This window comes from Centruroides vittatus, unplaced genomic scaffold (genome assembly GCF_030686945.1).
Source record: "Centruroides vittatus isolate TY-2023 unplaced genomic scaffold, ASM3068694v2 contig_417, whole genome shotgun sequence".
Classification (NCBI taxonomy): Eukaryota; Metazoa; Arthropoda; class Arachnida; order Scorpiones; family Buthidae; genus Centruroides; species Centruroides vittatus.
The window spans coordinates 2,312,144-2,325,934 of NW_027122227.1; the positions used below are offsets into that span (position 1 = coordinate 2,312,144).

A 13,791-nucleotide genomic window follows, 5' to 3' on the forward strand; every position below is an offset into this window, starting at 1 on the left:
TTGTGATATTCAGTTGTTTATAATGTTTCAATCATATATTAATTGTATAAATTGAAACAAGACACACTATTTTAAAAAAATGATTTAACATTAATACAAATTTTCATTATTGCATTTCTATACACCATAACACCAAAATAGTCTCTAAAAATCCATTATAGTTTTTTATTTTTATAATTATACTACCGTGTGAATAGTCTTGCTACTCACGTGTACATGTAAAATATCTGTATAAAATATTGCTTAAAACCTACAAATTTTGAAAGAAATAATTATATGTTCTATATAATTTATAATTTCAAAGCAAAGTTTTTAATGCATGAAAATTATGACAATTCATAGATTAGATATGATTAATTCCTTTCATAATTAGGTAGGTTCTAATGGTTTAAATTTTTAAAAATAATTTGCAAACCTCAGTTTATTTCAATCTTTTTTATATACTGGTAAATATATATTTGTTTTTACATGCTTTATTTCTTGTAATGTCTTAAATAATGTTTTGTAATGTATTGAGTGTCCTTTTATTTGGTTTTAATCAAAGTTACTATATTAATAATGTGTCATCTGCTATCTTAGCTAACTTGTATGCCTCTAGTGAGCACAAACAACTACAGTAAAATTGTCCTCCTTTCTCAGAGTCCAATAACCTTTAATAACACTGGTGAATGTTGCTAACTTCAGTAATAGTGAAGTCTGATGATGTCGTTTCCATTTGATTGCATATAATTATTTTCGTTATATTTTACATTTTCCTTTTTTTTTTCCTTAAAATTCAATATATATTTAATTAATAGGAAAAAAATTACATTAAAATTCGTAATTAAATTTTAGGGGGTTACATTAGAAAAAATTTATTTCATTTGCATATATGAGACAAAACTTTTAGACCAGAAAAATTCCTTGACCAAAAGTATTAGACCACACTTGTTTAAAATCTTGTTGGACCATCTTTTTGCTTTTATTAAAGCTGAATTTGTTTTGGTCTACAAGATTTTGACGCTCATTCCGTGTGATTTCATTCCAGTATCTGTTTATAGCCAATTTCAACTCCTTGTTTCGTGGTTTTGCTTTAGATTTTTTTTTCTTCAATAAATACCATAAATTTTCAATTGGATTCATACGAGTACTGTTTGATGGCTAGTCTATAGTCCTGATATTGTTTCATAGTAGCCATTCCTTATTTGTCTTACTTCAATGACAAGAAGCATTTCATTTTAGGCGTGTTATATCAAACTTTTCTTCTACTTGCCTCCATACTTTTGTGCTATTATTGTCACCATATTCCAAACAAATCTGACTTTCATCTGAGAAAACTACCTTCTTCCAGTCTTTATATTTTTTGGACCAATTTATTTGCAGTTTCATCTGTTTGGGTATAATCATTGCTTTAGTTTTTACTTTTATTGATTGATAACCCATAGAAGCCAAATATCTAATAACTGTTCTTGAAGATACTTGGACTGCAAACTTCTCTCACCCTTGCAATTTCATTTGCAGAAGAATTCTGCATGAATTTGCATATTTTCTGGAGGTTTTTGTCTTTTAATTTTGATTGTTCTGGCATACCTAGAAAATCATGTTGATTTTCAACGCATTTAGATAACTTAAATTTCCTAATAATGTTTTACACTCCAGTTTTACTTACATTTAGCAGCAATTATTCTCAGAGACATATTTTGCCTGAATAATGATACCATTCAAAATTTTTAATCATTTCCCCAATGACCCTATTGTATACTTGCAGTTTACATGGTTAAATGGTTTACTTTCAGTTTCTTTTGTGCTACTAACATGTTAGAACATTTCAGATTTATTTTATTATTAGCAGATGAGCCTGGCGTTGCTCGGGCAAAAAGTAACAATAACAAAGATTATTAGATTATAGTCGATCTTACTCGTTTTCAACAGGTGCAAGAATTAGTTTCACCCTCTTCCAAGACTAATTGAAAAATTTTTAGATGGGTCTGAAAATATGTTTGATTTCCCGCAAAAATGCAAAAAACCGCATCTAAAATAGTACAGTAAAATCAGAGTTCAGGAAATCCTTAACCCTCTCCCCATGGAGGAAATTTTCAAAAATTTCTTAGTGTACATTCTCATGATCCTGTGTACCAAATTTCAACTCCTAACCATTTGGGCTCTATGCTTATTATTATGATATAATTGAGATGGGTTGATAATAAGATTAATTATAAAGTTCTATTGTGAAATATTTTTTGGTTATACTTCACATGGTCTAATATTTTCGTCAGCTGATCTAAAATTTTTCTCTCTCATGTGCAAATGAAGTAATTTTAATATATTTTAATGTTACAAAAATATTATTTTTGCTTTCAACATTTAATAAATAAATATTGAATTTTGAAGTTCTCCGAAAACTGCATTTGTAATAAACCACTGTATTACTACACAGAGTTTTAACATGCAGTGCATTTTTAATTCTCAAATGTTTTTGGTCGTCTTAAACAACTTTCTTTAGGACAAAAAGAAACCAATTAAATAACAAAAGGAATGTCTTCTGGAACAAGTTGATTTCAAATATTATTGTACATTAGTCTAAAACAGAAATATCTGAAACCAACTTGTTCCAGAAGACATTCCAGCTTTTGTTCTTTTTAAATTGAAATCAGTTTGTTTGAGAATTAAAATTGTGCTGCATGTTAAAAGTCTGTAATAGAACTGACAAAAAAAATTATTATTTTTATGTTTTACAAATTTTCTTATATTCAATCAAAACTACAGAATAGTTTTGAAGGATTGTCTAATGCTTTTGGCAAGGTGTTGTATACATGATCTATTGTACTGGTACAAAACATAAGTATCTGATATATAAGTATTTCAATAATACAACCTTATTACTGGACAGCCATTTTGGATTGAAAATCACAATATATAGATATCTATAAAAGGGGATTAAAAGCGATGTGACAAAAATATTCTTATATATCATTATACAGCTAATATGCACAATAGTTTTAGGAATAAAAATGTGTATTATTATAGATATTTTAATGAGTTAAAATTTAACTTCAGTGTGAGAGAGAAATTTCGTAGTTGCTTCTAAACTTAGTTTAAAATATGACAAACAAGGGAGGAACCAATAAAAAACAATGTTCCGTATTTCTTTATTTATCCCTCAGCATCCAGCCACTCTTACAATTTTAGTCAGGCCCATGACATGGAACAAAGACACTTAAGAATAGTACTCTCCGTCCATACTATTTGTAGCAGGTTTGTCTCAGATTAACCGAGGTTGTGTGTTATTGGGGTTCTATTGTATTAGTAATCTGTGAACTAAGTACTGGTTTTGTGTGTAAAATAACCTGAATAAAAAATCCAAATTAAAAATATTAACATTTTATTTACAAATATCTACATATTGACATATGCTACAGAATACACAATTATACTCGCTTTCACTTGCTCATGAACATGCGATAAATACAATACTGGCATTTTTTTTTACCATTAATTATGAAATTACAACCACTCAGGTTTACATGTATGGATTTATATGATACATTTGGCAGCATTCAAACAGTAGTGTTTTTAAGTGCTAGAAAAAACTGTTGTTTGATAGCACAATTACAATACAGCTGAAGACAGCATGGTTTGAAATGTTCGTAAACATTAACATTTTCGTGAAAACGATTGAAAATTTAAAAAACAAATCAATTAAGTTATTACTTTATGGCTTGAAACTAAATAAATTAGAAAATTCAAACAGTGAAAATGTTTATTAATATATTACAGCAGTGATGCCAAAACTATGGCCTCGGGCCAAATTCGGCCGGCAAATGTATTTGACATACCACTTATGATAGAAACAGACCTATTTTGGTATATATGGGATATACAAAATATTTGTAGCCTGCCTACTATGACTTATGTGCAATTTGCCTGGCCAATTTAAAAGTTTGGGCACTACTGTATTGCAGTATAACAACCAAATAAAATTTTTTTTTATAATATATATAAAAAATTATAAATTTCAAAAATATATTTGGAAATTATAATTGATATTATATATTACTTCTTTAAGATTATATGTTGAAGTGGAAATTGTATATTCCTTTACTGGAGCTAACACTTGGAATGATTAAAATGGAAATTCGATTTAATAAATCGTAATATGTAAACATATTTTTCCTTTATATTCAAAAATTGAATATCACAAATTTAATATGGAATAAGCACTATACTTTCAGTAACGTACGGTACATTAAAGATACCCCTTCAATATCATAAATTATTTACAAACTTAACAATTATTTGGTCATTGAATTTACTGATGAATGATGAATAAATGCATAAAACAAATTCTTAATAATATATTGAAATGTCTCTCTCTTCAAGACTTAACATATGATAGGACTGGGAGAAGGTAAATCACATTCGGAACCCGACGAGAGTCGACTGGACAAGGTCCTCTGTCGGGGTCTGATGATAACTTGATTCTGAGGATGAAAGTCTTTAAACAGGGAATGGGATCGGATCACGTAAGCAGGAGGTCTTTCCTCTGGATTAGCAGAAACCAATTTCTCAACAAGTTTACACTGAAAAAAATGTTTTTTTATTATGACACTGAATATATAAAATATTAACATCAGATATTAATTTTATTTCTGATTTCAGATATAATTTTATAACTATAAAGTACAGATTATAAACTTTGAAGACAGAATTATCAATTATTAATAGTTAAAATACAAAGCTAAATCTAATTTTTGAATACAGTAGAGCATCGTTTATCCGAATCAATTGGGGACTGGGGTTATTCGGATAACACATTTTTCGAATAACTGATTATGTACGAAAAAATATATTAACCTGTTTGGTGTTGAAATTTTTCTCTGTTGTGTGTCGCTTTGTGTTGAATTTGTTTTTAAGCCCAACGAAAATTTTTATAATAATAATCGAGGCTATTGTATTGTTAAAAATTATTTTGTACAAACAAAATAAATATATTGAAAAATATAAAAACATAAAAATTATACTTTAGAAGTAAATCTAGTATCAAAAAAGTTCGATTCAGCACAACAAAGTCCGACTGGAAAGCGTTCGGATAAACGACTCTACTGTATTTATAACATTACAACCTAATAATTGTATAAATGCAAATTTTTTAAAAGTTATTCTATAAATATAGGGACTGCCATTGTTTGTATATAAAATGTTTTTGAGTTTGGAGAATGAATTATTATTATTTTATTCTGTTTTTTTTTAATGTATTTTAAAATTTATTCTTTCATAAAAATAACCTTTTAACTATGAACTAAATTGTAAGGAAACTTTTTTAATTGGAAGGCCATAGTCTATTACAAAAGAAAGATCTTATGCAGCATTGAATATAACATGTGGCTTTAAATGTGAAAAAAAACCACACACTTATATAGACAAGCATCAACATTTTTCATGGCACAAAAGATTATCTTTCCAGCATTACATGAATATAAGCATGTGGTCACAGGGCTCATAGCACATATGCATGTCAAAACTAGTGAGAAGAGTAAGTTTTTGGACAGAAATAGTGAGTAAAATGTGACCAAAAAGTGAGAAACTTAAAAAAATTATTGATCCATTTCTTAATTTTCACTGTACAGTGGTACCGTGATATACGAGTGCCCTAATATATGAGTGTTTTGAGATATGAGCCGCCGAGCGAGCGATATTTTGCTTTGAGATGAGAGCAAGATTTGAGATACGAGGAATTTCACACTACCCCAACATGCGGGGCGCATGTTGGGGTCGTGTGCAGCGTCTAACGGTTTCTCCCACCTCAGACTAGACCTCAGTCTGTGTGCTTGTTTCCCTCGTTTTCAAAGCATTTTTGATAAGTTGGGTTCGTGTTTTTTGCTTTTTGTACATTTACAAAACATTATCACATTTATTTTTATAACCATGGGTCCGAAGAAGAAGATGATGTCTATTGAATTAAAGCGTGAAATCATAGAAAAACATGAGCAAGGTGTGCGAATAATTGACTTGGCGAGGATGTACGGGTGTAGCACATCAATGATATGTACTGTGCTTAAACAGAAGGAGTTGATAAAGGGTATAATGCCAGCTAAGGGCGTTACAATAATTTCTAAGCTCCGGACCTCTCTCCATGAAAAGATGGAGAGACTACTAATGGTGTGGGTGACAGAAGAAGCAGCTTCAAGGAGGAACCTTAACACAAAGCATCATATGTGAGAAGGCACGAGCGATTTATGGTGATGTGCTGAAGCAGATCCCACACACTTCCACAAACGAGGAATCGGAAGACTCGTTTAAAGCCAGTCAGGGCTGGTTTGACAACTTTAGGAAAAGGACCGGCATTCACTCTGTCATCAGGCATGGTGAGGCAACAAATTCGGATGTGAAGGCAGCTGAGGTTTACATCAAAACGTTTTCCGAACTGATAGAATCCAAAGGATACATCCCCCGGCAAGTCTTCAACTGTGATGAGACAGGGTTTTTCTGGAAAAGGATGCCGAATAGGACTTACATAACGGCAGAGGAGAAGACGATGCCAGGTCACAAACCCATGAAGGATAGATTAACTCTAGCACTTTGCGCCAATGCGAGTGGCGACTGCAAAAATCAAGCCTCTGCTAGTATACCATTCGGAAAAGCCCAGAGCCTTTAAGTCACATAAGATTTTAAAAGAAAAACTGCAAATTATGTGGAGGGCAAATCTGAAGGCGTGGGTCACCAGGAAATTCTTTGTGGAGTGGATAAACCTAGTGTTTGGCCCTTCTGTTAAAAAATATCTACAGGAAAACAACCTACCCATGCAAGCCCTTCTCGTCCTCGACAATGTCCCTCCTCACCCACCAAATCTCGAAGATGATTTACTCGAAGAGTTCAAGTTTATAAAGGTTCTCTACCTACCACCCAACACCACTCCTATCCTGCAGCCCATGAATCAACAGGTGATTTCTAATTTTAAGAAGTTGTACACCAAGCACATTTTTTGGCACTGCTTTGAAGTGACAGAGAACACAAACCTTACCCTTCGAGAGTTCTGGAAGGACCACTTTAACATCGTGATATGCCTAAGAATTATTGATCAGGCCTGGGTGTTACAATGAGGACCTTAACCTCTGCATAGAAGAAGCTGTAGCCTGAGGCTGTAGCTGAAAGGGCCTTCAAAGGATTGGAACCCGAAGTGTCAGTGGTAGAGGATATTGTTTCTCTGGGAAAATCCATGGGTCTGGAGGTGGATGAAAGAGATGTGAACGAACTCGTCAAGGAACAGTCTCAGGAGCTGACAACCGAGGAGTTACACAATCTACATTTGCAGCAGCATATGGTGGTTCAACGAAAAATTAGTTTTGAAGAGGAGCCAGAGATGGAGGAGGTTATCTCTACAAAGAGATATAAAGGAGATCTTGGGAATGTGGGAGAAAGTTGTAGAGTTCATGGATAAAAATCACCCCGAAAAAGTTGCAACTGGTCGTGCATCAGTGTTGTTCAATGAAACTTGCCTAACTCATTTCTGCAATATCCTGAAAGGAAGGAAGAAACAAACCTCCTTGGACAGTTTTTTTAAACGATCTGCAGGTGAAAATGAGCAAAGCGTGACAAAAATTAAGCGCTTCCGTAAGCAATTCACTTTTTCTTTTATTATGTTTTTATAAATATGTATTTGTTATTTATAAATAAATGTTTCTTCTTGTAAATACATTTTTTCTTATTCAAAAACACTTAACAAAAACAACTGAGGTGGTGTTTTGGGAGCTGGAACGGATTAATGGCATTTCAATTAATTTCAATGGGAAAAATTGCTTTGAGATATGAGCAAGGTTACAGAATGAATTAAACTCGTATGTCAAGGTACCACTGTAATTTCTTGCAGTTATCTATATTATTTGTATCTAAACAAAAATATATGAGATGTAAAAAAATTTTGATTGTTGTCTGAATTGTCATAAGTTTTTACTTGGCAAAATTTTTAGGAGTTTTCCTTTGGTAAAGATAAGCTTGGTGGTTTGAAGCAAATTGTAGAAAATAACAACACAAAGGTAAAATCTTGTGGGTGCCATTTCAAAGTGTGAAAGGACTTGAAATAAATGAATCAGAAAAAAGTACTATGGCATAATGTATAAATATAATTTTTGAGCTGATTAGAATGCATATACAGTCGAGTCTGCATAAGTTGACACCGGATAACTCAACACCATTGTTAATCACTAACTCAAACTCAGCCTTCTTATTAAATCTACTAGATACATCTAATACACCTTATTGCTGAGAACATACATTTATTACGTATAACTAACGTTTTCGGCCCACTTTATGGGCCATCCTCAGGTTACAGTTGTTCGATTCTAATACAAAATCGAACACGTTCAAAATTAAACTAAATTAGAACATACATTTTAAATTTAAACAAATAGAACAAGTATAACACCAAATAATAAATAAGAAAATCCAAATAAAACACAGATGTAAATGAAAATAAAATACGGTGACTGGCCGTAACCATTAAGGAAAAATTCTTTATCCTTTAACGCATATATCTATTGAGCCTCTGTATAAGCATTATTATGTGTGTTACTTTTTACCATGTACTTCCATGATGACGGTAACCCCGTCGCATCTTTATAATTTAAACATCTGCCAGACAAACCCGCTCTGTAAATTTCGCATTTCTCCGTTATGGATGACAACGTTGGCGAGTGTACTTTTGCAAGAATTTTGGCATCCTCCCATTGCACAACAGAACCATCGGCTTGCGCAATCCTGGATAACGCTGTTGAACACTTGTTTTTTGCGACATCATACTGGTGCTCTTTAATCCTCACTCTAAGATTTCTATTGGTGACCCCTACGTAGTCCTTATCAATTCCCAATTGCTCATTTTTGTATGGAATCGCATAAACTCCTGCCTGCTCTCTATCGCCAATTCTTTCTTTGTCATTTCTAATCAACCTATATACTGTGGGGGCCCTTTTACATAATATACTGGCGTTTTTGTGTCTCGATATTTGCTTCATAATAGGGAAGAGACATTTATTATAGGTAAACTTTGTGAAGTTACCCCCAGCTTCAGGTTTCTTCTTAGAGTTGCTCTTAGGCTTTACGTATGCTGTTATTAAACGCTCTATAGACCTTGTTTCAAACCCTAACTCCTTTGCCACCATTTTTATTCTACCCAGCTCATCCATCGTGTCCATTATATTCGAGCAATACAAAAATGCTCTTCTGATTAGGGCCCTAAATGCGGATAATTTATAAACGGTTGGGTCATTAGAATTTGCCGGAATATACATCGGATCATGTGTGGGTTTGATGTACACCTTCGTGTACAAAGTTCCATTCCTAAACTCAATGCCAACATCCAAGAAGTGTAGTTGCTTGCTACTAATTTGCTCAAGGTTAAGTTTTAAGCCATGCTGGTTAGAGTTCATTTGGTCTAAGAATCGTTGAATCATTGCATCATTATTCCAAATAATTAGAACGTCGTCTACATATCTTTTGTACATGATTATGTATTCATTATAGTTGAAAATCGTCATGCGTTCCATTCTTCTTACCACCAACTCACAGAGCAGGCCAGACATCGGGCTGCCCATAGGGACCCCTCTTAACTGCTTGTAAACTTTACCTTGGAAACTGAAAAATGACTGAAAGCATATCAGATCGACCATTGTCTCTAAATCTTTTTTGTGTTCGTATGCTTTTGGGTGCAACTCACATAACAGGTTCATTAACTCTTCAAAACATGAGGTAAGATTTATTGATGGAAACATACTCTCGAAATCCATAACAGTCCCAATTTCTTTGTCCATTAACGATATATCATGCAGGTTTTTAACTAAACTAAAAGCGTCTTTTGTGACGAATTGGTAGTCTTCAATTAATGGTGTTAAATGCCTATGCATACGTTTCTCCAGAATGTAGGTTGGTCCTTTACATTTCTCTACTACCGGTCTGACCTCTTTACCGCTTTTATGTATCTTTGCGAACCCAAACAACCTAGGTACGCCTGGGCAGGTGATGTGGGCCCCTTTTAGGAAAGGGAACAACGATGCTATGGGCGATTTTTCTAATCTTCTTAATTTTCTGTCAATTCTTTCAACAACAGTTCGGTCCACCTCTTCACACTCAGTTTTCCTTATATATTCATCTAGGGCTTCATTGTACCTTTGTTTCTTCATTAAGACTAAATGCTTACTCTTATCAGCCCTAGTGACCACTATATCATTAGCATTCAACCATTTTTTAGCTTGGTTAATGCACAACTCTTTACCCTGCCTTCTACAGCATTTTTCAGTTTTGAATACCGTCTTCCATCTGTAATAGTCTTTATCAACTTCACACATACCTACAATTCCTCTTTCTATTTCGGCTACCACACCTCTCCAGTTCTTATTGCTGTCCGGAACATAATTAGGACCTTTTTCCAGGATTCGTTCCACACATTGCGGGAGTTGAATCTGATCCCATAATATATACGGGGTTGGCTTCAAAGTGCTCGTAGTCTTGGACGGTTGCTTTTTTGTAATCCACAGCAGTTTATTCCTGTATTTCTTCCTTAAACTAATGGTTATCCTGTCAGTTAAGCCAACCACTCTTAAATTGATACTCGCTAATATATCTGGGTTCTTTTCAAATATATTCTCTTCAAGTTCCACTATTTCTTTAATGGTTCTGTACTTCATATTCTTTACACGTTTAATTGAACTATTTAAGCATAGCTTTCTTACTCTTTCTCGCATGGACATACATTCATCTGGCAACTTAATTCTAAAAATGGACATTGGATAGACTCTTCTTACCCGACACTCTTTCAAAAATTTTAATCTGGAGTCAATCTTCACAATCTTTACAGCCAGTTTTCTATAATTCCTATATAGACAGGCCGGTGACGCCATAATTAATCACTAACTCAAACTCAGCCTTCTTACTAAATATACTAGTTACATCTAATACACCTTATTGCTGAGAACATACATTTATTACGTATAACTAACGTTTTCGGCCCACTTTATGGGCCATCCTCAGGTTACAGTTGTTCGATTCTAATACAAAATCGAACACGTTCAAAATTAAACTAAATTAGAACATACATTTTAAATTTAAACAAATAGAACAAGTATAACACCAAATAATAAATAAGAAAATCCAAATAAAACACAAATGTAAATGAAAATAAAATACGGTGACTGGCCGTAAACATTAAGGAAAAATTCTTTATCCTTTAACGCATATATCTATTGAGCCTCTGTATAAGCATTATTATGTGTGTTACTTTTTACCATGTACTTCCATGATGACGGTAACCCCGTCGCATCTTTATAATTTAAACATCTGCCAGACAAACCCGCTCTGTAAATTTCGCATTTCTCCGTTATGGATGACAACGTTGGCGAGTGTACTTTTGCAAGAATTTTGGCATCCTCCCATTGCACAACAGAACCATCGGCTTGCGCAATCCTGGATAACGCTGTTGAACACTTGTTTTTTGCGACATCATACTGGTGCTCTTTAATCCTCACTCTAAGATTTCTATTGGTGACCCCTACGTAGTCCTTATCAATTCCCAATTGCTCATTTTTGTATGGAATCGCATAAACTCCTGCCTGCTCTCTATCGTCAATTCTTTCTTTGTCATTTCTAATCAACCTATATACTGTGGGGGCCCTTTTGCATAATATACTGGCGTTTTTGTGTCTCGATAGGGGGTCTACGTAGGGGTCACCAATAGAAATCTTAGAGTGAGGATTAAAGAGCACCAGTATGATGTCGCAAAAAACAAGTGTTCAACAGCGTTATCCAGGATTGCGCAAGCCGATGGTTCTGTTGTCCAATGGGAGGATGCCAAAATTCTTGCAAAAGTACACTCGCCAACGTTGTCATCCATAACGGAGAAATGCGAAATTTACAGAGCGGGTTTGTCTGGCAGATGTTTAAATTATAAAGATGCGACAGGGTTACCGTCATCATGGAAGTACATGGTAAAAAGTAACACACATAATAATGCTTATACAGAGGCTCAATAGATATATGCTTTAAAGGATAAAGAATTTTTCCTTAATGTTTACGGCCAGTCACCGTATTTTATTTTATTTTCATTTACATTTGTGTTTTATTTGGATTTTCTTATTTATTATTTAGTGTTATACTTGTTCTATTTGTTTAAATTTAAAATGTATGTTCTAATTTAGTTTAATTTTGAACGTGTTCGATTTTCTATTAGAATCGAACAACTGTAACCTGAGGATGGCCCATAAAGTGAGCCGAAAACGTTAGTTATACGTAATAAATGTATGTTCTCAGCAATAAGGTGTATTAGATGTATCTAGTAGATTTAATAAGAAGGCTGAGTTTGAGTTAGTGATTAATTATGGCGTCACCGGCCTGTCTACATAGGCATTAATGTTAAAAAACTCCGGTTTACTTGACACCGTTTAACTCGTCACCACCGGATAAGTCGACATACTTTTGCTGTCCCACACTCCGGCAAGTCGTCACTCCCTCCTGAAAAAATGAATTCACTCCGCACCTGTGGTGCAAACTCATTTTTTTTTTCAGGAGGGGGAATCTATTTATTTATTATATATATATATATATATATATTATATATACATACATACACACATATTAATAAAAATGCCTTAACATTTTACATATAAAATAATAACAGATAAACAAAAAGAAAATATACAGTCTACATCAAAGTCACATCAGAATCCAATTTTGCATTTTCTCATGCTAGAGGCATTAAGAATCCTTAGATGGTACTTGCCAACAATTGACAATTGCAAAGATGATGTTTTCAAGTTGTTTGTGATCATTGAAAAAGAAAGTTGAGACAGTTAAGTGCTCAAAACAAACAACACTAAACTTTCATCTACAGAGTAATTGCAAATGGAGGACACAATGTATTGTAAGCCTATACTACTGTATAATGCACTACTGTATTTTCCTAATTGTAGTTTTGTGGTTTTATTCCCAACTTCGCTTTAGTCATCACATCGGATAACTCGACACATTTCCACTTCCCCTTGGGGTGTCGACTTATGGAGTCGACTGTATAAGCAAATTTAGTAAAAACAAGGTTCTGATAAGCTGACATTCTCAATAATGCTCCTCTGTGTAACAATTAGATTTTTACTACATTTTTAAAATATTTTCCAGTTAACAATGAAGATATATAAAAATCAAAATATATTTTCATTACTAAAATTTGCATCTTTCTTTTGCAATGATTAATTTGTTAGATAATTTTTAATATTTTATAAAGGAATAAATTAAGATAATACAGCAGAAATTTGAGTTATATTGTTAAAGACAATTTTAAAGAGAAAGTGTTTATTGTTATATAATACATATTACAATCTACTTGCTATTTAAAGTAAAATAAACTAAAATATCAATATAAAAATATAAAAGTAATAACCTCTTCTGGGTACTCTTCTTTGAAATTATTTGGAAATTTCTGTTCTTTTACACCAAGCAATGTCTTTAAAAAGAAAAAGTTTACATGATTAATTTTTAAAAATACTTTTAACCTATTAGAAGTTTAAAAGATATTTCAATGTAATACAGAGAATAAAGACAAAATACTTTTAACAGAAGTTTATGGAAAAAAGACATTGCATTTTTAGAAGTTCATTAATCTGGCAGCTAAATTGCTATTAAGTTATTCCACAAATCAGAATCTAAACACATGCTAAAAATCCTGGGCAAAACTGTAGTAAACACCTGGAAAATTATTATATGCACATGGATCACTATGAATATTGATTTTATGCATAACATTTTCAATTAGCATTTTTGTGAGTTTTCAATCAA

At 33.0% G+C, this 13,791-nt stretch overlaps 2 protein-coding genes across 2 annotated transcripts in view; both read right to left on the reverse strand.

Annotated features, from left to right (window-relative positions):
* LOC136976684 (histone H4) overlaps positions 1 to 13,791 on the reverse strand; it is a 186,223-nt gene that overhangs the window by 8,030 nt on the left and 164,402 nt on the right. The gene's annotated exons all lie outside the window — the stretch shown is intronic.
* Positions 3,345 to 13,791, reverse strand: part of PEK (pancreatic eIF-2alpha kinase) — a 45,072-nt gene continuing 34,625 nt past the window's right edge. The window contains exons 18-19 of the mRNA XM_067272024.1: positions 13,397 to 13,459; positions 3,345 to 4,559 (exon numbers count right to left, since the gene is read on the reverse strand). Coding sequence (XP_067128125.1) covers positions 4,362 to 4,559; positions 13,397 to 13,459 — 261 coding nt within the window. The 3' untranslated portion in view covers positions 3,345 to 4,361. The remainder of the gene's footprint in view (positions 4,560 to 13,396; positions 13,460 to 13,791) is intronic.